The following is a 23,536-nucleotide window of genomic DNA, read 5'->3' as shown; positions in this document are numbered from 1 at the left end:
AGCAGCACAACACCCACATGGAGGGGTCTACTGGGTGACCACAGGCCGGGCCGGCGGCACAGGGCGCCCTCCGCGGCTCTCCCCCACCCCCCGCGGGAGGCCTCGGGCCTGCAACAGCCACACTGGGGCTGACACAGGGGCGGGGGGCTCACTGGGGCCACAGGCGGCGGCTGCCTCACCCAGATCGCGTTGGTGACGGTCGCCACTGCTCACCCGGAGTCCGGACCGCGCTGGCCAGTAGGGGCAGTCACCACCGGTCACTCAGAGTCTGGCCAGCACCGGCCAGTAGGGACGGTCACTACCTGTCACCAGGCATCTGGACAGCACTAGCCAGTAGGGACGGTCCCCACCGCTCACCTGCTGACCACCTCGGGCTGTGGCCACACCCAGGGCTGCTGCTGCCCACCCGCGCTGTGCTTGGGAATGTGACTGGCCACTGGGAGCTTCATCCCGGGGCGGGGGGGAGCCTGTGGGGAGCGCTTACCCAGGGGTCAGTGTCGCTCCTAGGCTGCACCCAGCTGCCAGGTTCCAGGACTGAGCTCCTCAGCCCCTGACCGCTGACCGGCATCCAGGCTGTTTCCCGCTTGGGGGCTCTAGACGAGCCGCACAGACTCTCGCCCCCACGGGAAGGCGCTGTCCTCTGGGGCATGCGCCATAGCTTCGCTGCACCAGAGGCCGCCGGTCACTCCAGACAGGTGCCAAGTTGCCAGGCCGAGGCTGCAGGCCCGCTCTGGGCGGACACACGCGCGGCAGCTTCAAGCGGGCATGGTCGGGGTGCGGCATGTCTGGACAGGCCTCCTGGCGACTCTGGGCACCGGATGCCCGCCGTGATGCGCTTGTCTCAAGCCTGTGCTCGGGGGCACACTGGGCTGTCTGCCTCCTTTTTCTTCTTTTAATTATTATTTTATGCATCAAGAACGGGGCACAGGCCAGAGGCGCGGAGGGCGAGAGGACCCGGCAGAGACAGCCGGGAGCAGAACAGGCGGGCGGCTGCAACCCACCGCTGAGGGGAGCGGGGGCTCAGGCGAGGCCTGACAGCCTGTGGGCAGCCCCCTGGCCGTGGCTCGGGCGCGCGGCGGTGGCTGCGGTGGGCTTCAGAGTTTGCGAGTTAACCCTGCGCCCAGGGAGGCCCCGTCGCCTCCTTTGAAACGGCCGCGCGGGTGGACGGCCTCCCCAGGGACAGTCGCCACAGCCGCGGGGGGCAGCGCGCGAGCTGCGGGCGCCCGGGGGCCGCGGACTAGGGCCTGGAGCCCCCGCACCCCGGCCGGCTTGGGGCGGGCGGGCGGGGCTCGGGGGCAGCAGCTGCGCCTGGTCACCGCCCGGCCGCCGCCCTGGCGTCCTCGCCAGGCGCTGCTGGGCTTCGAGTTTCTCGGCCCAACGCGAGGGACGGCGCCGCCGCCGCCCACAGGCCGGTCCTCAGCCGCGGGCGGGCGGCCGCTCCCCGGAGAAGCCCCCGCGCGCCCCGCCGGGCCGCCCTCCGCTGACCGCGCAGCCTCTGCGGTGACCGCGCCCCGCCCGGCCACGCCCACGCCCCGCCCAGCCCGCCAGGCCACGCCCACGCCCGCCAGGCCACGCCCACGCCCGCCCGGCCACGCCCACGCCCGCCCGGCCACGCCCGCTCATTGCCCCGGCCACGCCCACGCCCGCCCGGCCACGCCCGCTCATTGCCCCGGCCACGCCCACGCCCGCCCGGCCACGCCCACTCATTGCCCCGGTCACGCCCACGCCCCGCCCGGCCCCGCCCACTCCCTGCCCGGCCACCACCCACGCCACGCTCGGCCCCGCCCGTCCACGCCCCACACTGTCCCAAGGCCCCGCCCACCTCAGGCCCCGCCCATACCGCCCGGCCCCGCCCGCGGCGCCGAGACCTCTGCCCCAAGGCCCCGCCCATCACCGATGGCCCCGCCCCGGCGCACCCCGGAGCCTGGCCTCCCCCCCAGCTCCGCCCCCAGCTGCGTCCTCCGTCCCCGGGGGTCCGTGCGGGCCGGGCAGAGCCGCCCAGGGCGCGGGGGGCGGGCTGGGGCAGTTAGATGTCAGGGTGTGCAAAAGACACCCCGCTTCGCACGCAGCGCCTTATCCGGAAAACACCCCAAGTGCCTCGGCCCACGGCAGGGGCAGGAGCCCGGGCTCCGTCGGGCGGCGCGGCCGGCCTCGGCCTCTCGGGGCCCGCGGCTGGGCTCGGGAGGCCACAGCGCGGGGAGCCGGCGCAGGGGCGGCGCAGCCCGGGGCCCTTCCCGGGGCACCTGCTCGGGCGCCTCGGCTGCCCGCGAGCGACCTGACCAAGCGGCGTGCGGAGCGGGCCGCCGCCGCGCCCGGGAAGCTGCACAGGGTGAGGGGTCCGCGGAGCCCCGACCCCCGGCGCCCACGGGCCCAGCGGGAGGCGCAGGAGCAGCAGGGAGGCCCAGGGAGGCCCAGGGAGGAGGCCGGGCAGGGGCGTGCGGGTGCCGGGGGCGTGCAGGGTGCAGGTGGCTCGGCCACACTCCAACACAGGCCAGGACACCCGGAGTGCAGTGCAGGTGCTCTCCAATCCCCGGCGCTCCCCAGGGGAGGGAACGGGCTCGTGCTGACAGGCACACCCTTGGCTGGTGCCCTCCCGGCAGGAAAGCCTGCGGTGCCGCCCGGATGCAGGCCCTGCTGCCCCATCATCCACAGAGCAGTCCAGAGGGGGACAGGAACCCACCGAGACAGACAGGAGCCCCCAGCCCCGACCCTCCCTGTGCCCAGACCAGCCCCCAGGAGCCCAGCGGTGCAGACGCCTCTCCCTGCCGCAGGCTCTGAGCTTCTCCGCCGGGCTGAGGGCCCGTCCTCCGTCCTCCGTCCGCCGGCCCACAGCCCTGCAGGCCCTCCCGCGCCGGCTGGAGATGTTGCAGAGAAAGCCCGTGGCGCTCAGAGAGGCCCAGAGAGGTTTACCTGTCCCGCCCCGCTCGGCAGGATGGCTCCCCAAAGCCTGGGCCCCGAAGGCAGCATCGGTGAGATCTTACACGCGCCCACGCGGAAGCTTGTACCCCAGCCATCGTGGACTTGATGTGTGGGAGGGGAGTCAAGGGAGCCGTGGCTACTGCTGTGTGCAAGCAGCACCCCTCACCTCTCCGCTCCAGCAAGTGCAGACCCCCCCGTGGCAGACACGCCAGCGGTTCCGAGACTGGCCAGGGAGGGCACAGTCCCGTGGGGTGAGCCTCGCGCCTTCCCCAGACCGCCTAAGGGCCAGCCACTCTGCCCCCCACCTGCTAAGCGAGTTCCTGCTGCTCCCCTCGGCCAGCGGCCAGCACGGTCCCTCAGCTGCGCTGCGCCCCCCACACACACCCTGCTGGGCCCTCGGCCGAGTCCATGTGTGGTCAAGGGTTTTCCTGTCGCTGTTTCTTGAGGCCGTCGAGCGCGGCGGCCTCCCTCGGGGCCTGGTGCTGGCTGCAGGCTCACGTGCACGGGCTGGGGATGTCCCCGGTCCTAACGTTCTCTTGCAGGTTGGGGTGCCCTGGCGCAGGCTCCTGGGTGGACGGGCTGCACGGCTCTCGCATCCTCGGCCTCTCTGGGGCCTCTGGAAGGATCCGGAGGCCGCCCGCCCGCTCCCAGGACGCGCAGCGAAGTGCAGATGCTCTGCTTTCTTCCCAGCGCAGAGTCCAGCTTCGGGGTGGGCTTATTCTACAGGTGCGGGGCTCCTTGGGGTGCCCGTTTCTTCTGGTTTTCACTTTGGGAAATTGTCTCTCAGAGCTTGACCCAGCACATCTGGGGGGTCAGATAAACCTGTGTCCCGCTGAGGGCAGCACGTCCTGCCCCACGCAAGTGTCCGGGAAGCCCCTCCTCTGCCCAAGACCGGCACCTCCTCTAGGTCTTCACGACGCCCCAGGAACTTGGCCTGAATAGCTTATTTTTGGGGAACTGCAAACTGGGGGTCTGGCACGCACGGTGCCCCCGGAGCCTCACCCTGGACTCGGGACTTTCAGAAGATCAAGGCAGTAGCTCCATCCGGCTCCATGCTCAGAAGCCCCCCACTGGGCAGCGCGGGGCGCCCCTGGGGCAGGAGCTCCCCATTGCTGCGTGACACCTCTGAGGTTCCCCCGCAGCGGGAGCCAGGAAACGCCTAAAACCACCAGGTTAAGCCTCCCCTGCGGCCCCCAGGACCTCCCCGCGGTCACCCCTGCACACGCCAGGTCCAGCCCGCACATCAGCACGTCCACTCGCCTGTGACTGGCCCGGGGCGCGCGAGGCTGCGGACGGTGCCCAGCGGGGGACGCTGGAGCAGCGGGAAGGCCACCCAGCAGGTTTTCTAAGATCCGGGGGGACCGGAGAGGAGAGTCCTGGAGCCCTCGGTGGCTTCCTCGGGCTTTTATTGAGTTCGCACCTGTAGAGCAGCACCAGGGCGGCCGGCGGGGGCCGAGGCCGGGGCGGGGGCCGGAGGCCGGCGTGTCCAAGCCCCCGGCCAGTCTCCACCCTGGGCTTCTCCGGGCTCCTCTCCCCTTCTCGCTCCCGCCCCTGCGGCTCTCCCACGAGCGTCTCACGCCGAGCGAGGCCCCCACGAGTGGACACCACGGCTTCCGCCGGGTGACGGCTGCGGGCGCCCCTCAGGCAGGGCCGGCCCGGGGCGGGGGGAGACGCCTGAGACCTTTCCCCGCAGATGCGCTGCTGGAGGCAGAAGCTGGCGCTTCCGGACCCGGGACCTGCTGTGAAGCGACCTGGCTGGGGACGGGCAGCGCCTTCACGGGGCCCACGACAAATGGGGAGCAGCCGGGAGACCCCGGGTCTGCGCAGCGTCCCGCGTTGGCTCCCTGGGGCTGCCATCCCCCGCGTGGGCGCCCCACAGCGGGCTGAGATCCCCAGCAGCGGGCGGGCGGGTGACTCCCTGGCCGCGCCACCGATGGCACCAGGAACTGCTGGGGAGCAGCCCCCCGAGGCCCAGGCCATCGGCCACTAGGGCGCCATGAGACCCTGCTGTCCAGGGGCAGTCGCAGGGCGCTCCCTGTGGGGCCCCCGGACTCCCGTCCAGCCACAGGAGAAAGAGGCCAGAACTGGGGGGCCTGGAGCCTGCCCACCGCCAGGGCCCAGGTGGCCGGGAGCAGGGAGCCCCCCCCGCGTCCCCACCCACCTGGTCAGGCCCCGGGTCCCCCACCCTGTCCCCCATGCAGGTCAGCCTGCCCAGAGCCCCAAGCACAGGGGCCCCCACCAGGGTGGTCTCCCCGCTGCTCAGACGACCCGACTGGACGTTGCCCTCGAGCAGGACTGACCCGCACTGTGGGGAGCGCCCCTCAAAACCCCAGCTGACACCTCCACACTCTGCAGGAGGCCCACCCCAGGGGGGCCTTCTGGTGCCAGGATTGGGCGGGGAGAGGGGCGAGCAGCTGCGGAGCCGGCTCGGCCACACCTGCTCCCCCAGCCCCCCCCCCCCGCCACCCCAGCCCCCCCCCCCCGCCCCCCCGCCTCCCATCCCCCCCACCCCGCTCCCCATCCCCCCGCCCATGAGGCCCCCCGGCTCCGGGCCTGGTGCGGTTGCGGGGTCCCCCGAGCGCCCGCACGTCGGCCACGCTATTAATACCCGCGCCCCGCGCGCCCCCGCTCGAGCAAAAATAACCCGCGCCGCGCGGACCAAAATAGCGGCCTGGGAAAGGCCTGTCCCGGCCGCGCTGACCGGCGCCTCGGCCTGGCCGCTGTCCAGGGCTCGGCTGCCCGCCCGGCGCGGGGAGGGCGGCCCGGGGGGCGCAGGGAGGGAGGCCCCGGGGGCGCGGGGTGGCGGCGGGGGTGGGGGTGGGGGTGGCGGGGGCGGGGCGAGGCCCTGGTTCAGCTGTGGCCCCACTTGGGGACCCCCGAGAGGCTGGGCGCCGCAGGTGACTTCGGGGGAACCCAGAGCCGGGAGGGGGCAGGGCCGCTGCAGGCCAGGACCCCACGGCATCTCGGGGCCCCGGGTGGGCAGGAAGCCCCGAGTCCTGGTGCTGGGACCGGCCCTGGCCCGGCTCCTCCAGGGCCAACCCCTGGCCCTGCGGGTTCAAGGACAAGGGGCGTCAGGGGCGGCCGCGGGGGTCTTGCCACCCTCCAGACCAAGCCCAGAGTGGCGGGGCGTGGGGCGGGCGCACCCCCTCTGCTGGGGTCCGGCCCTTGTGAACCCGGCTGCGGCCTCCGCCCTGGGAGGTCCCCGGTGGCGGTCCAGGCCACGGGAGGCTGGAGGCCTGTCCCCGGGGTCGCCAGGCGCTGGGCCCTGCAGCCACCACTGGGGGCCTGGCCAGCGCGCCCCCGGGCGTGGGCGGCTCTCCCTGATGGCAGCGTCGCCGGCCCTCTTCACCCGGCCTCCTGCAGCTGGCCGGCCGCTCTGTCCAGCCCCGCCAAGGCGCTCCACACACCCAGGGTGCCCTCTCTTGGCCGAGCCGTGCTCAGGGGCGCTGCATCAGCGTGGCCAGTGAGTGTGGGACTGGGCACTACGGCTGACCCCCGGGCGGGCTTGGGAGGGTCCTCATGACGCACCGCAGCCCCTGGAGGCCTGGGGCCTGGGGACAGGCCAAGGGAGGGGGTCCCGGTATCACCCAGCCCTGGGAGGTGCCCTGGTTCCATCCTGGCAGCCGAACCCCCTCCTCCAGGAAGGCCCCCTGGCCGGGTCTCCATCTGAGGGTGGGGGCAGGACTGTACAATGGGCCTCCGGTCATTTCTTGAGCCTCTGCCGAGGGCCTGGCAGGCCAGGCGGCCACCCCCGGCCCAGGGAAAAGGTCACCTGCTGGCCCAGGCGGGGACAGGCAGCGGGAGGTGGGGCGGCTGGCCCTGCCCAAGGAGACCGCCTGGGGCCGGGCCCGCCTCCGGGACCTTCCTGCCCCTCCCTGGAGGACGGAGCGAGGTCGCCGGGGAGGACGGGGCAGCGGGAGCCTCTGACCGGAGAGGCCGGAGCTCCGCTGCTTTCAGGGGAAAGCGCTGAGAAGCCTGGAGGTGCCGCTGGGCCGTGGGAGGGGTCGGCGGACGGGGCGCCCGCTGTGCCCGCCGGAGGGCGGGCAGGTGCCCGGGCGGCCGCCGCCCAGGGCCGCAGACGCCGGCCGCCCCCAGCGCCCAGGCGCAGCGCCCCCCGCAGCCCGGGGGCCTTCTCTCCCCGGCAGAGCCACCGCTTCCCCTTGATAAGCTGTTGAACAAGCGCACAGCACAGCGCGGCCGACAAAAGCGGGCATTCATCCCGCCCGGGGCCGCCGGGGCATGAAATATGGCCGCGCGGGCCGGGGCTGCCACCGGCGCGGACGCCTGACCCGCTCCGGGCTGGGCACTGGAGCGTGCGCCGCCGCCGCGCACAATGGCCCTCCGCGCGGAGGGGCCTGCGGACAAGAGCCCCCTTTGTGTGGGGACGCCCCGCCTCGGAGCGAGGGGCGCGTTCAGCCCAGACGCCTTTGAAAGCAGTAACAGAAGACGGGACGCCCCAGCGCCCCCGCTCTCGGCCCATTCAGCCCGCGCCCGCCAGCCCCTTTGTTCCCCGCACCGGCTCCTCCAGGGCCGCCCCCCCACCAGCCCCCCTCGCGCCCGCAGCAGCCAGTGCCCACCGCGCCCACGGGCAGCCCTGCCCCCACCCTTGGGCCAGAGGGGGGAGGGACCCCAGGGCTGGACTAGCCCCACGGCAGGGCCCCCCGAGGGCAGGGAAACCCCGGGCACCCCACGGGGGGCTCCCTAGGCCCCTGCACCCAGCCACGGGGGAACCCGGCCGCGCCCAGGACCCCCCAGCCTGCAGGCCAGGCCCCGGCCCGCCTCCCACAGCCAGGCTGCCCCACACCCACGCCGGGGCTCGCGGGCTGCCCAGGGCCCTGCCTGCGCGGGGCGCCCCTCCGGGGAGTGACCACCGTGTGGGCGGCTGCTGGCGCGGGGGCCCGAGTGGGCTTGGCCGGGCCCGAGAGGCCAGCAGAGCGGCCGGAGCTGACCACACTGAGGGGGCCCCTCCCCGGCCCTCCAGACTCCGCGCCGGCCCCTGAGCACCTGCGGGAGACGGATCCAGAGGGGCCTCGGGGCCCTGACCCCAGGCCACGCTGAGCGGAGGCCGAGCGGCTGAGGGCCAGGCGGAGGGGCAGCGGCGGTCCCTGGCAACTCCTGCTCCCCCGGAGCCCCCACCTGTGTTCCCGGGACTGGCGGGGCCGGGCTGTGCCGCACGGGTGCGGGGGCCAGGGGGCCACCCACTGCCGGCCGCGTCTGGGCGCGCACCTCGGGGACCACCCACGGCGTGGCCGGCCTCCGCTCGTGGCCCAGAGGTCCCGGACCCAACGCCCACTCGTGGGCAGACCCAGGAAAGCGCCGCTGTGTCCGGCGCTCTTCGAGGCTGGGCAGGCGAGGGGACGGTGCGGGGCGGCCCCCGGGCGGAGCAGGCCCGTGTCCCGCCTCTCCCCGGCAGCTCCCGCTGCTGCCTGCTCCGGGCCTGCCTGGTCGCTGCCAAGCCCTGGCTGCTCAGCCCCCGCTGCCCGCCCCAGGGCCCCCGGCTCGTCCCGAGTGCGGGCAGGAGCCTGCAACCCTCTGCTCAGGGCGGGGCCTCGCCTCCCGGGCCCTCCCGCAGCGGCCGCCCCTCCGCTGGACGGGAGAAGCCGCCCGGGGAGCCCTGGGACCGGGGGCCTCCCCTCGCAGGCCCCGTGGGCGCCGCAGCCCCGGACGCCCAGCAGAGGCAGGGCTGCCGCGGCCGGGCCGAGGAGGCGAGCGAGCGAGGGCTCTGGAGGCCTGGGCAGGGGCGGCGCCGGGAGGACCCCGAGGCTGAGCGGGGCGGGGAGGCCGTCTCCAGCTGGCGGTCAGAGCTTTGCTGCCGGGGACTTGACCGGGCGCCGGCTGGGGTGCAGCCCTCACCCCGCTGGGCCTGCCCCGGGCCCCCCGCCCCTCGGCCGGGGCGCCTGTCGCGACTTCCTCCTGGACACCGGCGGCGGGGAAGCCTGCGGGCGAGGCACAGGCCCCTCCCTGGCGGGGAGCTGCGGCCGCTGCCCGCGGCCAGGAGCCGGTGCCCTCTGAAGATAAGGGGGTCGACCGCAGGACGCGCGAGGACAGCAGCCCCCGCCAGCTGCTCCCGGGTCAGGCCAGCGCATGCCAGAGTGACCGGCCCAGCCCTTGGAGACCAGCAGCCCCGCGTCCCAGGGGCTGCTCGTCAAAAGGGGGAAATGCGTCCTCGCGGGTGTGAGTTAAGTTGACCCCGGAACCAGGCCCCTGACCTGGGGCTCCACGGGGTGCCCCTCTAGTGCCCGTGTGGGATCAAGTCCAGCTGGATCTTGGTCTCGGGGCCAGTGTCCCCAGGTCCGCGGGGGCCACGCCCCGGGCGGGGCTGGGAGACCGCCAGGAGGCCAGTGCGGTCCTTGGCCGCATGCTCTGGGCTGGACAGACCCTGGCGTCCTGCCTGGCCAGGCCAGTTCCATGGGCCAGTACCCAGGCTCTCCGGCCAGCCCCGGGCCCCGAACCCCAGCCCACTGAGGCCCGGCGGGCCCAGGCCCCTGGCTCGCAGCCCGCGCCTCTGGGGCCCTGGAGGCGAGCAGCGGCCTCTGTCTCCGGAGGCGGTGGTGGCTCCGCCCCCCGGGCACCCGCTCCTCCACGCCAGTGTTCCACTCGCGGGGTGCCCGAGACCCCCTCTGCGCCCCTCCGCAGGGACGCACCGCTTCGTTCAGCCCCGGCTCCGCCCCCGACCCCCCCACCCCCAATCGTGGGCTGCGGAGGCCCAGCTGCCACCCTTCTGCCTGCCCGGGGGTCTGGGGCGCTGAGGCCCTGACCCACGTGGGGACACCATGGCCCTGGGCTGGCTGGGCACCAGGCGCGCTAGGGCTCCGCCCCTGACCCTGGCGTCCCCACCAGGGAGGGCCCTGGACGGCTGTGTGGGCATTTGGTTCAGTGCTTCGTGGTCCCTCTGGGCCAGCGCGTGTGAGGTGCCGCTGCCCCTCCCCAGCGTGGGGTGAGCCTCCCCAGGGGCTGTGAGACCAGCCCGGGTGCTGGGTCAGAGCTTTAATGAACACAGTCTGCCACGGTGAGGCCGCGGGCAGGGGAGGGCCCGTAGGAGAGTCCAGGAGGTGCCGCTGCGCAAGTGCTGCCCTCGTGGCCACCGGCCCACAGCTGGCACCTGTGCAGTGAACCGGGCACCTCCAGCACCAGTCCCCATGGCTCAGGAAGGCGCCAACATCCAGGCAGGGTGCTGCGGGCTGTGGGGGCAGCCTGGTCACCCCCAGGGCCAGAAGAGCTGGACAGCAGCGGCCCCGAGCACAGCCACGAGGGTCAGCGCGGCAAAGACGACACTGGCCGTCCAGACGCTGCAGCTCTGTGCACGCCGCTGGGCGGGCGCCTCCTCGGGGATCATGTTGGTGAGGTTCAGCATGTACCCGAGCGTCCAGCCGATGTCGGTGCCGCTGACCTGTGGGGCACGCAGGGTCAGGGCTTGGCGGCCGCCTGGGGCGGGCGGGTGCCCCGGGCCGGGCTCACCTGCTTGCGGAACTCGATCCCAGACCAGGTGTCCTGGTTGAAGCCGTAGCCGTCGCGCAGCAGCGTGAGGATGTACATGCCGGTGCTGCAGTACCCGGGCAGGAACTTGTCCTGCTCCTGCCCCGGCGCCTCTGCCTTCACCTGCGAGCGCCGAGCCGGTGAGGCCCGCCCCGCGCCCCTGCCGCCCCCACGGCCCCCAGCCTGCTCTGCGAGCGGGTCCGCCCACCTGCTCCCAGGTCTTCTGGCAGAAGGTCCAGACCGTGGTGTTGGCCGTGTCCAGCGACTGCCCGGAGGTGAGGTTCAGGAAGCTGAAGGTGTAGTAGAAGCTGGAGAAGGCCTGGGGGGCGGAGGGAGGCGTGTGCTGCCCTGAGGGCCCCGGGTGGGCCAGAGAGACCGGGAGTCCCCCCCGCCCCACCCAGGGCCACCAGCCGGCGGCTGGGCTCACCGGGCCCGGCCAGTGGGAAGCTGGGGCCTCCGGGCGCTCACATAGAAGGGGCCCCGCACGGGGGGCTGGTACGCGCCGTCGAAGGCGCAGTCCTTCTGGTTCTCGCAGCTGGAGAAGTTGAAGAGCCGGCGAATGGCGCCCGCACAGGCCTGCGGGTCCCCCACGCCCTTGACCGTCAGGTTGTGGCCGGGGCCGGGGCCCAGGCCGAGGTCTGCGGGCACGCAGGGGGACTCGAGCAGGGGCTGCAGGGGCTGCGCGGCCTGGTAGCCGCGGTGGTAGCAGGGGTGCTCCACCACCAGGTCCCGGCTCGCCTGCAGGGAGCAGCCGCCATGAGTGGGGCGCCCGCCGGCCCGCACCCCCAGACCCCGGGCCGGGGCCCACCGGAAGCAGCTGCGCCAGGAGCCGGGTCAGCATCTGGTCGCGGCCGAAGCAGAGGTAGCTGCGAGTGTAGACGCTGTAGCTGGCGCCGTAGAGGCGGAAGGAGGCCCGGCTGCTCGCGTCCAGGATGGGGCCTTCGGGCACGAAGGTGATCTGGGTGGAGGCGCCGCCCAGGTCCAGGGCGCCCACCAGCTTCTCCGCCGGGGAATGGGTCCACTCGCCAGAGAAGGAGTACTGGCCGCAGACCGCAGTGAGGCCCGGCCCGGCCTGGCCCCGCCCCGGCCTGGCCCCGCCCCGCCCCCGCCCCCGCCCCGGCCCCGCCCCGGCCCCGCCCCCGGCCCGCCCCGGCCCCGCCCCGGCCCCGCCCCGCCCCGCCCCCGCCCCCGCCCCGCCTCATATTTGGCCCCTCCCTGGACACGCCACGCCCCACCCCATCTTTGGCCCCGCCCCGGCCACGCCCCTGGCCACACCACGCCTCTGGCCCCGCCCCTCTGACCACGCCCCTCATGTGGCCCCGCCCCGCCCCTGGCCCCGCCCCCTCTGGCCCCGCCCCCTCTGGCCCCGCCTCTGGCTTCGCACCTTGATGAGCTGCTCCAGGACGTAGTTGGTCGAGATCCAGCCGAAGGCGCCCTCGTGGGCCCCGCTCAGGATCCCCGCGGCCCTGAAGTCCGCGGGGGACCCCCGCAGGGCCTGGGCGACGGCCGCCAGGATGCCGTCCGCCTGCGAGCGGTTCTTCTGCCTGCGCGGAGAGCACCGGCCCGGTGGCGGCTGGCCCGGCCCCCGCGCGCCCCCCTGCGCCCCCTGCCCCGCGTGACCCCCGGTCCCGCGTGACCCCCCCACCCCGCGTGACCCCCGCCCCCGGCCCCGAGTGACCCCCCACCCCCGCGTGACCCCCACCCCCGCGTGACCCCCACCCCCGCGTGACCCCCACCCCCGCGTGACCCCCACCCCCGCGTGACCCCCCCACCCCCGCGTGACCCCCCATGCCGCCCCAGGCTCACGCCCCGCGCCCCGCTCACTCGAGCAGCCTCATGCCGGCCGTGGCGCCCAGGAACAAGGGCGTCTTCGGGTGCTGGGCCTCGGGGACCAGAGCCAGCGCCTCCCGCAGGCACGGCTGCAGCTTCGCCCCCGCCTCCGCCGGCCGGGACGCGTAGGCGGCGATGCCCGGGCCTGGAACAGCGCCCCGCGTGAGACCCGGCCGGCGGGTCCAGGGGCCACAGGGCCGACGCCTCGGTCCCAGCCCAGCAGCGACGGCCCCGGCGGGCAAGGGCTGTGCGCCGCCCTGCGGGCGACGGTGGCCCCTCCAGAGCCCGGGGCACCCGCTGGCCAGCCTGGGCCTCTCACTCAGCCTCTTCGGGCCTTCGTGCTTCAGGTGGATTCGCTGAGGAGGGAAAACGCAGCCCTGCCGCCCCCCAACCTGCCCACGCTCCACCCTGCACCGTCCTCTGTCCACGCCCGCCCACGGGCCACCCCTCCGTCCAGCCCTCTCCCCGGCCCTTCCCTCCACCCCACCTGCACACCCTCCACCCTTCCCCCACGCCTGCCGGGCCACCTGCCCCGCCCACACCTGCACCCCCTGCCAGCCCCCAGACCCCACAACCTCCCAGGCCCCACCAGACAGGGCCCCCCAGGCCATGCTGGCAGCTCCCAGCACTGACCAGCCAGCACGGGCTGCCCACTGACCTTCCACCTCACAGACCAGGGCCTGGCTGACCACACCGGTGTCGTTCTCCTTGTCCGCCGGCCAGCGGTACAGATAGAGGGACGTGTGGGAGGACCCCGCGTCGAACACCATCCCAAACTGGGGGGACACAGGGTCAGGGAGCTGTGGGGCTGGTGCACGCCCGCCTGCTCCCCTCTTGGGGCCCTGACCCACCTTGGTGTCTGCAGGCAGGAGGACCCTGGTGGCCTGCACCAGGAGGATGAGGGTGGTGAGGCCTGCGATGGCTGCAGCCCCCAGCAGGGCTGCGAGGACCCCTTTCTTGCGGGCCATGCCCATGGTGGGGGAGGTGGCCTGTCAGGGGAGGTGGCACCTGCGGGAAGGGTGGTGTGGACAGCAGTAGGCAGCAGACCCCCAGCTGAAGGCCTGTGGGGCTCAGTGCCCACCAGGGCTGGGCAGAGGCAAGGTCAAGGACCCCAGCCAGGCCTGGCCAGGTGACACGTGCCAGCTGGGCCTGCGGGAACTGGGCTGGTATTGGGGGACAAGGCCAGCCCCCCATTCCTCGGAACAGTCCCTCCCTCCCGGACTCCTGCTCCCAGCTTGCAGGGCAGCTCCAGGCTGAACTTAGGGACCCGGGACCCCACCCCAGGCCTCTCCACGCCAGGGTTTCCTCTCTGGGAGCCTGGAGCAGGGGTCAGGTGGGGACAGGTCACGCGGGCTATCTTGTCCTTGCCAGTGCGAGACCCAAGGAACGAGGCCACGGGGTCCAGGAAGCGCTGAGTTCCTGCCAGCGCCCCGAGGCCAGGGGCTCTTAACAGGCACAGGCTCAAAAGCCGGCCTTGGCCTCATCTGCTCTGGGCTGCCGGCTGCTCCTCAGCTCCTCAGCCAGCAGCCCACCGAGGATGCGGTTTCACTGGCTAGCGCCCAGCTCGGTGGCCACAGCCAGGGGCTCAAGCCCCACAGGCCCTGGCCTGCTCCTCCTCTCTGGGGGGCTTGTGGCCACTGCACCCCCAGAGGCCGGAGAGAACGCAGGCCCTGGGACGTGCCCACAGGGCCCGTGGGCAGGATAGGCCTTCCAGGGGGCAGGTGGAGACCAGCCTGTGTCACCAGCCAGCACCCCAGAGTGCACAGAGACCCCAGGGCCAGGGACCAGGGACCTGCTTCACCTTCTCCAGTACCTGAGAGCCCTTGGCCTGGCCCCCAGGGGCAGGCAAAGAGGATGGGCAGACACCCCCAATCGGACCAGGAGAACCCCCTCAACCAGGACGGGAGCCTCTCACCTGACCTGTGGACAGCTGGCTGCGGGAGAGGAAGCTGCACGGCTATCCCTCAAGTACCTGTGGGTGCTGGCCAGGCCCTGCCCACCCGCCGGGGTCCAGCCACGTGGGTGACTCAGCCAGGAGGGGGTGTGCGGCCACCTTCGCCCCAGAAGGCCATGGAGGCTCCACGGAGTCAGCTCAGGCCCTCCAGGTGTGTACCCGCCGCCCAGGGCACGCCCCACCTGCTGCCCCAGGTTATCTGGCCCCTCCCTGGAGGCTGCTCAGACTTTGCCCTGTGACCCCGCCCTGCCCCAGACCGAAGAGGGGGTGCCAGTTCAGCTGAGGACATGCTCCAGTCAGGGCGGGAAGGGCCGGGCCAGGCTGAGGGCTGGGCCACCCTTTGCGTTTGGTGCTTTTTAGAGAGACAGTGCCATGGCCCTTCCTGCCCTGAGGTGCCTCCGCACCGCCCCCTGCAGCCAGCACCCCGCTCTCTGCCTGCTCCATGGCGCGCTGCACCTGCGGGGGTGGGGCTGGGGGTCGGGGTGGGGTTGCAGGGCCGCAGCTCCAGGCCCCTCCCCACACAGGCCGCAGGCCCTGCCTCCTCCCGCCTCCTGGCTGTGACCGCTGGGCCGGTGCCCGGGAGCGGGGCCGGCCGGCACCCGGTGTCCTCGAGAAGCAGCCGCACTTGGCCACTTTGCGGTGGCTTGGGCCGCGCTGTCTCCAGGGTCTCCGCGCTCCATCAGCCCCGTCGGGGGAGCGGCCGGGCTGACGCTTGTCTGCGCGGCCTCGTGTGGCTTGGGAAGCGTTAATGTTGTCACGGGACCCGTTTCGCCCCTTGCTCTGCGCCCGCTGCCTTTCCAGCCACGACCCAGAATTCCGCCACCCGGCTCCAGGGGCGCAGGCCGCTCCCCGCTAAGGGCCGGGGCTCCTGGCGCGGCCTGGACGCAGGCGGGGTGTCCGGCGGCGTGCGCCGCCCGGGCAGGTGAGGGCCTGGGAGCGCGGGGCCTGGCACGCGGCTTTCCAAGGTGCTGTGGCCGGCCCGGCGCCTACCCCTGCCGGGTGAGGCCTGGCCCGCCTGCCCACGCCGGGCTGGTCTCTGGTCCCCGGGCCCCGCACGCAGATTGCCCACGGGGCCGGCGCACCGTCCCTCCTGCCTCGGCCGCTGGCCGTGAGCGCCCTGGCGAGAGGGAGGGTGGGCAGCTCCCGGCCCACTCCAGGGCGAGGCCCCGCGCGGTGCGCTTTCCAGCAGGGGACACGCGCCGCCCACCGGCACGCCTGTGCCCTCCGCCCGCAGCGGCCACGTTGATCCCGCGAGTGCCCAGCCAGCCCTCCATGCGCGGGGCCAAGCCCAGCTGCAGTAGCCAGCGAGCTCCTGCCGCCGCGGACCTGGCTGCTGGTGCGGACGCCCGTGACCTGGGCCTGGTGCATGTGCCCCACCAAGGCGCCCACCACCCCCGCCTCCAGGTCACGCCGCTTCCCACAACAGGGTCACCACTCGATGTGACCCTAGACCCCCCACCACGCCAGCATCCCCGCAGCCCCCGCCTGCAGGCCACACGGGTCCGTCCTCCCCAGGGTGGGATCTGGGCGCCAGGGCACTATCGGGGCTGGGCGCGGCCGTGGGGGTGAGCCTGGACAGGCAGGCGGGGTGTCCACCCAGGGAGGCCAGGCTCCGTGGGGAGCCAGCAGGCTGTGCCCCACTTCTGGGCGGTCTTCAGGCAGGACGTGTCACAGGTGGGGCCTGACCGAGGGGTAACTGGGCACGGGGCCCTGCAGGCCAACCCCTGCTGTCCCGCTGCCCGGGAGCTGCCGTCCACACGTCTGGCCTGGAAGTGGGTTCCAGGGAGGTGGTGGCTCGGGGGGCACCCCTATGGGAGGGGCTGCGGCCAAGCTCTGCTCCACAAAGGCTGCAGTCACTCACTGGCCTCTCCAGCGGGCACCTGGCGCCTTCCAGACCCGAGGGGGGACCCCGGGGCACTGTGCTCCCCCACCCCCGCGCATTCTCTCTCCAGCGCTCCGCCTCTCCCCGCCCGCCCGCAGTCACCTTCTCCTTTATCAGCGCAGAGCAGCACTCGCGCCGACTGACTCAGTCGGGCACGCCAGACTGCCCGCAAGGGCCGAGGGCCTGGGTCTCCTGCCCACGCGCCTCTCCGCCCCTCCTGGGCCAGGAGCCTGCCTCGCGGCCGCTGGAGACCTCAAGGCCCCGCCCAGACCCTTCCGCACGGCCACGGCCAGCCCCAGGACGGGGCACCTGCCAGCCAGCCCGGCCTGCGGGGGCGCAGAGGACACGGGGACCATGCCCCAGTGGTCAGCGTGCACCGCCTGGGGCCGCAGGGAGTGTCCCCGGATGCGGGCGACGAGGTGCCCGGCCCGAGGGCAGGGGTCGCAGCCCCACTGCACTTGGAGTATCTGCCGGACGCCGTTTCTGGGGCCCCGCTGGCGCCTCCCCACCCCTCCCCGCCCACATCTCCCGGGGCAGCCGGCTGACCCTCACTGCCTGTGCCTGCCACTGGGGAAGGGGTCTCTGGGCTCCCCCCGGGTGCCCCCAGGCCACACCGGGGCAGTGGGCTTGGACAGCAGAGCAGGCGCTTCCGGGGCCAGGCGGCCGGGAGGATGTGGAGAAAGAAGGCCGGGCAGCCACCTCGGGAAGGGTCGCTTTTAATGGTCACTTGTGGGTATCGTACACGGTTCGGGGCTGCCGCCCTCAGCTCTGCCTGGGCGCAGGGCACAGCCAGGTGCCCCTGGACCCGGGCCTGTGTGGGGGCCCGCCCCCAAGCCCCAGCTATGAACCGGAGCCCCCAGCTGGGTGGGGAGCCACCAGCCCCTCGGCGCCCAGGCTTGGAGCACAGGGTCCCGGCCCCACTCAGCGCGCGGCGGGTGCCTGCTCACCGGGGCCTGCCCCGGCCAGCCCCGCCGGGCCTCTCGCGCGGAGGGGTCTGCAGACCCGGCGGCAGAAGTTGGAAACAGCAGCAACGGGTTGGGGGCGCAGAGGATGGGGAGCAGGAGGGCCTGCTCGACCCACCCCTGTGCTGGAGCAGGGGCGCCAGCGCGGAGCTCGGGGGAGGGGAGCAGGGAGCAAAGCGCAGACAGTCGGGGACTTGGCTGGGGACGGAGCTGGGCCAGGCAGCCGGGCGACCGGCCCCGGACGGCCGCCTGGTGCTGGTGATCGATACGGCAGGGCTGGGGCTGGGGTCCTGGCGCGCTGGGCTGGGCTGGCCTCTGGGGGCGCGGCCTGAACTAGCCGCCCAGCGGTGCTGCTCTCGGGGTCACCCAGGCGCAGAGAATTGCACTTGTTCTTACGAACCCCTCGGAGGAGACCTCTGGCCTCCAGCAAAGCCCGGGCCGGTCAACGCCCGGCCACGCCGGGGCTGCGGCCTGTGCGGCCTGTGGGCAGCGGGAGGGACCCTGAGCGGCATCGGAGGGGCCCGCGGTGGCCGGTCTGGACCCAAGGCAGCGGCGGGGTGGCGGCCTCACAGGACGTCCTCCAGGTCCAGCAGCTTGGAGTGCTGGCGGCTCTTCCACAGCCGGTACAGCCGGAAGTCGAAGTAGGTCTCGATCATCTGCTTCCCTGGGGCAGGGGCGAGTGGGCGGCTCAGCGGGGGGTGCCAGAACCAGGGCGCGGCCCTACCTGCTGCTGGAGGGACGCAGGCTCACCTTGGGCCGACAGCTCCAGGGGGGACTCGAAGGTGACCCTGTAAGGAGTCATGAGGGTCCTGAGGTTCTGGAACAGCTGGAAAGAGGAGGGGGCCGTGAGCTCGGAGAAGGAGGGGGGACCAGCCCAGACCAGCCTGCGTCAGGCCCGGGGGCGCCGTGGGGATGGAGGGGAGAGCAAAGGGCACCCGCGGAGAGGCCGTTCCTTGGGCGCCGGGGCCCAGAACCGGGGCGTGTACCTTCTCCCCATTGGGGTTGCCCAGGACGTAGCAGCCCATCACGTGGATGACGTTCGGCTCGGGGTTCACTTTGCTCATGAGGCGGCTCAGCCGCTTCCAGAAGCTGGGGGAGGGCAAGATCAGGCACGCGGGGCCCCGCCGGGCCCCATCCACGCCCGCCCCCCCCGGGCCCCGCCTCACTGGATCATGTCGTCCTCCTTCTCCACCTTGGCGAAGGTGGCCACCTTGTTCCTGAGCAGGTACAGATGCCCGGGGCCGCCCTGCGCAGACGCAGGAGAGGGCGCTTGAGGGCTGCCCGGAGCCCCGTGGGGGCGCCCCGGGCGGGAGCCCTACCTGGCAGAAAATGAGCATCTTCCAGATCTTGGCGCCCTTGTGGTAGACGTTCAGCTTCCTCTCGATCTCCTCTGCAGGGGGAGCGGTGTGAGCGCCGGGCACCCCTCACCCCCCGGGCTGGGCCAGCGGACGCGGGGCACGTACCCAGGATGTCCTCAAAGGTGGCGTGCTCGTGGTCCTGGGGCAGACACAGGCCCTTCAGCGCCGGCGGTCAGCGCCCGGGCGGGGGGGGGGCGCTCACTAGAGAATGGGGGGAGCATCTGGGGGGCGTGGGGGGCACTCACGAGAGGCTGGAAGCACAGCGGGGGACGCTCACTAGAGCAGGGGGAGCTCCCGGCGGGGGGGGGGAGGCACTCGCGACAGGATGGGGAGCATGGGGGGCACTCACGTAGAGGATGGGGATGATGGACGGGTCGTCCCTGCGGATGATGGTGGGGATGTACTCGGCCCGGGGCACCTTGGACGAGATGAGCTGGGGGGACAGGCGGCTGCTCAGGCCCTGCGGGCGCCCTCCGCGGGGCAGCGGCGCGCTCGAGGGCGGGCGGGGCGGGGGGCGGGGGGCTCACCATGACCTTGGGGGGCAGGAAGCCCTCCGCGGCGCACACGGCCGCCTCCAGGCCCTTCTCGGCCTCCCAGTCCGCGTCCTCGAAGGGCTCGCCCAGGGCGCAGCGGGAGCCCTGCAGGTCGCCACCTGCGGGGCGGGACGGTCAGCGGCCGGCCAGCGCCCAGGCGGGGGCGGGGTGCGGGGGGTGCGGGGGCCGCGGGGCGAGCGGCGGCGGCGGCCCGGGGCGGCGGCCCAAGCGCGGGCGGGCGCCGGGCACCTACTGTCGCGGGAGTCGTGGGAGGTGTCGGCTTTCATGGGGGTGGGGTCGCTCCAGGACCGGCTGAAGCTCCGCTCGCGCCGCTCGGCGAAGGCTGCGGGAGGGGCCGGGTCAGCGAGCGGGCGGGGCCGTGCGGGCGGGGGCGTGGCCGTGCGGGTGGGGGCGGGGCCTGGCGCGGGCGCGGGGCCGTGGCCTGGCGCAGGGGCGTGCGGGTGGGGGCGTGGCCTGGCGCGGGGGCGGGGCCGTGGCCTGGCGCAGGGCCGTGCGGGCGGGGGCGTGGCCTGGCGCGGGGGCGGGGCCGTGGCCTGGCGCGGGGGTGTGGCCGTGCGGGGTGGGGGCGTGGCCGGCCGGGGCCGTGCGGGCTGGGAGCGGGGCACGCGGGGGGCCGGCCGGGGCGCGGGGGGCCGGCGCGGGCGGGGGCAGCGCGAAGCCGGGGAGCCCCGCGCGCCGCTTACTCTGGGCCTTGACGCGGCGGCTGCCGACCATGCGCAGGTGCTTGCGGAAGTTCCTGCGGGAGCACAGGCCGCTGAGGCCGCCCGGGGCGGAGCCCGCAGCCCTCCCGGCGCCCGCCTCGGAAGCCCCGGCCGCGCCCCCGCGCCCTCCGCGGCGGCCGGCGGAGGCGCGACCCGGGGCCCCTCCCGGGCCGGGGCCGCCCGCCCGCCCGCCCGCGCCGAGGGGGCGGCCCGCGGCGGCGCGTCTGGGGCGGGGCCGGGCCGGGCCGGGCCGGGCCGGCGGCCGCGGGGCAGCGTGGCGCGCCAGCCCCGGCCCCTCCGCCGGCGCGTCCCCAGGGCAGGGCCCGGCCAGCGTCGCCACCACCCCCCGGCTGCGGGCGCCGAGCCGCAGACCCGCAGACCCGCGCCGGGCCCGGAGGCGACGCTGGCCGGCCCTACCTCTGGATCACGGACGCGGACTCGCTCTCCCGCTTCCGGCGCTTCCTCTCCGCGTAGCCCCTGAACACCCTGGGAAACCAGCGCCCGTCAGCGGCACCGGGCGGGGCGGGCCGGCGCGGCGGGGCCTCGGACCCGCGGGCCCGGCCGCCTCCGGCCCGCCTCGGCCCGGCCCGCCGGCCCGTGCGCCCCTCACTCAAGACCCCGCCTCCTGGCCTGCCCAGACCCGGGGCGCGGGTCCCCAGGGCGCCGCGCCCAGGCGGCCCGCGGGTACTTACGAGATGCTGCGCCGAGCGGGAGGGGGCAGCGTGGGAGAGAAGACAGGGTGAGCCGCCGCCGGCTGCCCCCCACCCCCCGCCGCCCACCCCGGGGCCCCCAGAGGAGCCTGGCCGGGTATGGGCCGTGCCCACACAGAGCCCTCGTGCTCGTGGGTCTGGGGCAGCAGCAGAGGCGCCCGCCAGGGTGCGGGCATGGGTCTGGGGAGCCTGAGGTGCCCGGGGCTGTGGCCAGCGAGGCCATCCAGTCGCAGGCAGGCTGCAGTCCGGCACCGGCGAGGGTGCGGCTGGGGCGGGGAGGGGAGCGAGCGGGCTGTGGGCCCCGGTGGGCTCCGGGCGGCTGGGAAGGTGCCGGGCAGGGACCGGAATGCGGGTGAGGGCCTAGCTGCGGTGCTGGCACAGGGCACGCCCCGGGGGCTGGAGGGCGCGGGCGCCACTCACGCTTGCATAGTTGTGGTCGCCGTCTGAAAGCTGAAGAGATTTTCCTTGGGGAACCAGGTGCGGATGGGGGTGTCATCTGGGAAGACACAAGGGCGTGATGGGGCCCGGGCCACACAGCCTGCCGCCTGGCTGTCAAGGGGGGGCGTCCTCAGTGCGGGAGCAGCCCTGCAGCGGAGGCGGCGGCTGGCATGGCGCCACAGGCAGCGTGTGCTCAGCTGTGCAGGCGCCACGTCGTGATGCTGCTCTGGCTGCTCAGACCTCCCCACCCCCTGCCCGGCTGCCCACAGAGCCCGGAGCGTTCCTTTGAAAGCACAGCCTGTCTCCAGGGACCTGCGGAGAGGATCCCTCCTCTCCCTGGCAGGAGGGACACTGGCCAGACTCTCCAGGGCTACCTAGGCAGCCCAGACACTGCCCTGTCTGAGCAGGAGGAGGGGAAGAGCCTCCCCCGTGGGGGTCTGCCATGCTGGGGGCCGCCACCCTGCCTGCCACCTTGGCCTGAGCGCAGCGCTGGGCAGGCGGCTGCCTCGGGGTGCAAGTGCCCCAGGAGGTGGAGGTGCTCACTGGTGAGAGCTCTGCCCTGTGAGGGCCTCAGCGCCCTCAGGCCGGGGGCCGGGGAGACCGGTCCGGTACAGGCAGCCTCGGGGCGAGAGCTCTGTGGTCCTCTGAGGTGAGCGGGAGCCCACTGGGGGGCCTGGGGCAGGAACTGACCCCCTGTCTCCCCAAAGGCAGCCCACTCTGCAAATTAAACCACGTCTCCTGCCTGCTCAACGCCCAAAATCATCCCAGGCGCCCCCGTCGACCACTCAGCGTGCTGGCAGGGCCAAAGTTGACCGCCAGACGGGCAGCGCTCTGCTGAGGCGGGGGACCCGGGTGACGGCACAGAGCCTGGGGTGTGGGACGAGGCCAGGCCAGGGACTGAACCCCCGGGGACCGCCGTGCTGCGGCTGGGCCCCTGCCTGTTCCGAGGCCCCGCTGCGTCCTGGCGCCCACGCCCGCGGCCCTCACCAGACATGCGGTCGACACTGTACATCCTCTCCAGCTTTTTGCGGCGGCTGGCGGCCTCGGGCAGCGGTGCCTGCTCCAGCCCAAAGGCCCGAGGGGAGGGCCCGGAGACCAACTGGGCGCAGCCGGGACACTCCTTGGAGCCCTGGCGGCTGCCCGCCCAGCTCTGGCAGGGCCTGCTGATGTCCTCGTGGCTGCCACCGGGGCTGGTGCGCAGGGGCTGGCTGTGGTGGTGGGGGTGCCGCTCCCGCTGCCGCCGCCCCTTCACCACGGCCAGCTCGATGGCCTCGGCCCCGGGGCTGGGCAGCAGGGCGGGCTCCCCGGAGATGGTGTACACGCGAGGCTGGGGCCCCTCCCCGGCCGGCTTCCCTCCGCCGGTCCCCTCCGAGAGGCTGCCCTCACAGCGGCCGTTGGAGACGACAGAGAGGCGGCGCTTGTTCTGGGGGGCTGGCTGCATCTCGGGGGACCCGTCGTGGCCAGAGTAGGCGTCGGCCAGCAGGTGGTCTAGGGAGAGGGGCCCGGTGAGCCGCAGCCCCCTGCCCCACCTGCCCTCGCGCTCTGCGGCTGCACGGAGTGCGGGGAGCACCCCGGGGGCCCAGGCGGGGCAGTCGGGGCTGTGGCCCCCACTGCACGGCCCAGCGTCTCCCAAAGGGGTGTTTCTGAGCCGCGACCTCCCAGGCCCGCGTCCCGGCGGTGTGGGGCCCGGCGCGGAAGGCACAGGCCGTCCTCCCGCCGCGGCCGCGCGCCCAGCGCCTCCCCGCCCCGCCCCTCCCCCCCGCCAGCTGGCCCCCCGAGACGCGGTGCCAGCCCCGGGGCGCCAGGAGGCCTGTTGCCATGCCAACAGCCCGGCTGGGTGGGTGCCATGGTGACGGGTGACTCGCAGCTCCGCCCGCGGCTCCGGGCCAGGGCGGGCAGGGGCGCGCGCCCGCCCGGCCCCCTCCCGCCGGCCGCGGCCGCGGGGCAGCGCGCCCGGGCCGGGCCCTACCTGCGCCGTTGCGGCCCTCGGGGTGCGTCTGGGACAGGTACTCGCCGAAGGCCCGCGCCGCGCTGCAGGGACAGCGACGCCTCAGCGCGGCCGCCCGGCCCGGCGCCCCGCGCCCCCGCGGCCCCGCGCACTCACCGCACTTTGGCCGCCACGGAGGACATGGCCTCGCTGCGCAGCGCCCTCCTCCGGGAGGCGGCGACGCCCATGGTCGGGGCGGCCGCGCATCCCGGGCTCAGAGCGCGCCCCGCGCCCGCCGCCTCCGCCGGGGTCGCCGCGCCGCGCCGGGGCCGGGGCCGGGGCAGGGCCGGGGCGGGGGCCGGGGCGGGGGCCGGGGCTGGCGCGCGGACCGCAGCCCGGGACCCGCATGGCCGCGCCGGCCGCCCTCCGCGTCCACCGCAGCCCGCCGGCCCGCGCGCGCTCCGCCCCCGCGTCACGCGGCGTCACGCGGCGTCACGGGGCGGGGCTCCCGGTGGGACCCCGAGGTCGCGCGCCCGCCGGCCCGCCCCCCCCCCCCCCGCTCCCCGGCGCTGGCCCTTCCCGGAGCGGCGGTGTCGCCCCCCCCCCGCGCCCCCGCGCCCGGCGCCCCCCGCCCCCGCGGCCGCCCGCCCCCCCCCCCCGCGACCCCCCGGCCGCCCGCCCCCCGCGCCCCGCGCGCGGCGCCCCAGGGACCACGGCCTGCGCGAGGCTCCGCCTTTATTCCGCGGCAGCAGCGCCGCCCGCAGGGCTGGCACGGGGTGCCCAGAGCCCCCGCCCCCCAGCCGCCCGCTTGCGGCCCGCGTCCGG

General features: G+C 74.8%; 2 protein-coding genes across 3 annotated transcripts; both read right to left on the bottom strand.

The window, feature by feature from the left end:
• Window positions 1–10,117: 10,117 nt before the first annotated feature.
• Window positions 10,118–13,199, bottom strand: ENTPD8 (ectonucleoside triphosphate diphosphohydrolase 8). Its single transcript, XM_037495373.1, has 9 exons — window positions 13,077–13,199; window positions 12,884–13,001; window positions 12,220–12,370; window positions 11,780–11,939; window positions 11,204–11,434; window positions 10,864–11,133; window positions 10,604–10,714; window positions 10,378–10,518; window positions 10,118–10,309 (listed from the first exon to the last, which is right to left on the bottom strand). Exons 1-9 carry the CDS (start codon window positions 13,197–13,199, stop codon window positions 10,118–10,120), a joined length of 1,497 nt encoding a protein of 498 aa, XP_037351270.1.
• Window positions 13,200–16,741: 3,542 nt separating this feature from the next.
• NSMF (NMDA receptor synaptonuclear signaling and neuronal migration factor) lies at window positions 16,742–23,136 on the bottom strand. Of its 2 annotated transcripts, XM_037494063.2 has the most exons (15): window positions 22,889–23,136; window positions 22,754–22,815; window positions 21,772–22,272; window positions 20,767–20,842; window positions 20,054–20,122; window positions 19,619–19,671; window positions 19,168–19,257; window positions 18,909–19,033; window positions 18,731–18,814; window positions 18,487–18,520; window positions 18,343–18,413; window positions 18,190–18,269; window positions 18,010–18,112; window positions 17,774–17,849; window positions 16,742–17,687 (listed from the first exon to the last, which is right to left on the bottom strand). In XM_037494063.2, exons 1-15 carry the CDS (start codon window positions 22,957–22,959, stop codon window positions 17,590–17,592), a joined length of 1,593 nt encoding a protein of 530 aa, XP_037349960.1. In that variant the 5' UTR covers window positions 22,960–23,136; the 3' UTR covers window positions 16,742–17,589. The 2 variants fall into 2 exon arrangements, with proteins under 2 accessions (XP_037349960.1, XP_037349961.1); XM_037494064.2 differs by lacking the exon at window positions 20,054–20,122 and having other exon boundaries at window positions 22,889–23,034.
• Window positions 23,137–23,536: the final 400 nt, after the last annotated feature.

This window comes from Talpa occidentalis, unplaced genomic scaffold, assembly GCF_014898055.3.
Source record: "Talpa occidentalis isolate TD23 unplaced genomic scaffold, MPIMG_talOcc4v2.1 talOcc4.7, whole genome shotgun sequence".
NCBI lineage: Eukaryota > Metazoa > Chordata > Mammalia > Eulipotyphla > Talpidae > Talpa > Talpa occidentalis.
This window is presented reverse-complemented; position numbering and strand designations above follow the sequence as displayed.

What these genes read in the sequence shown, in the direction of transcription:
- ENTPD8 (XM_037495373.1), bottom strand. Translation starts at nt 13,199, where the DNA reads ATGGGCATGGCCCGCAAGAAAGGGGTCCTCGCAGCCCTGCTGGGGGCT. An exon ending in GCCGGCATGAGGCTGCTCGA is followed by an intron (nt 11,940 to 12,219) that starts GTGAGCGGGGCG and finishes CTCTCCGCGCAG; the next exon opens with GCAGAAGAACCGCTCGCAGG. An exon ending in GGATCGAGTTCCGCAAGCAG is followed by an intron (nt 10,310 to 10,377) that starts GTGAGCCCGGCC and finishes CGTGCCCCACAG; the next exon opens with GTCAGCGGCACCGACATCGG.
- NSMF (XM_037494063.2), bottom strand. Translation starts at nt 22,959, where the DNA reads ATGGGCGTCGCCGCCTCCCGGAGGAGGGCGCTGCGCAGCGAGGCCATG. An exon ending in TCCGTGGCGGCCAAAGTGCG is followed by an intron (nt 22,816 to 22,888) that starts GTGAGTGCGCGG and finishes CTGTCCCTGCAG; the next exon opens with CGCGGCGCGGGCCTTCGGCG. An exon ending in CCGCCGCGTCAAGGCCCAGA is followed by an intron (nt 19,258 to 19,618) that starts GTAAGCGGCGCG and finishes CCCCTCCCGCAG; the next exon opens with CCTTCGCCGAGCGGCGCGAG.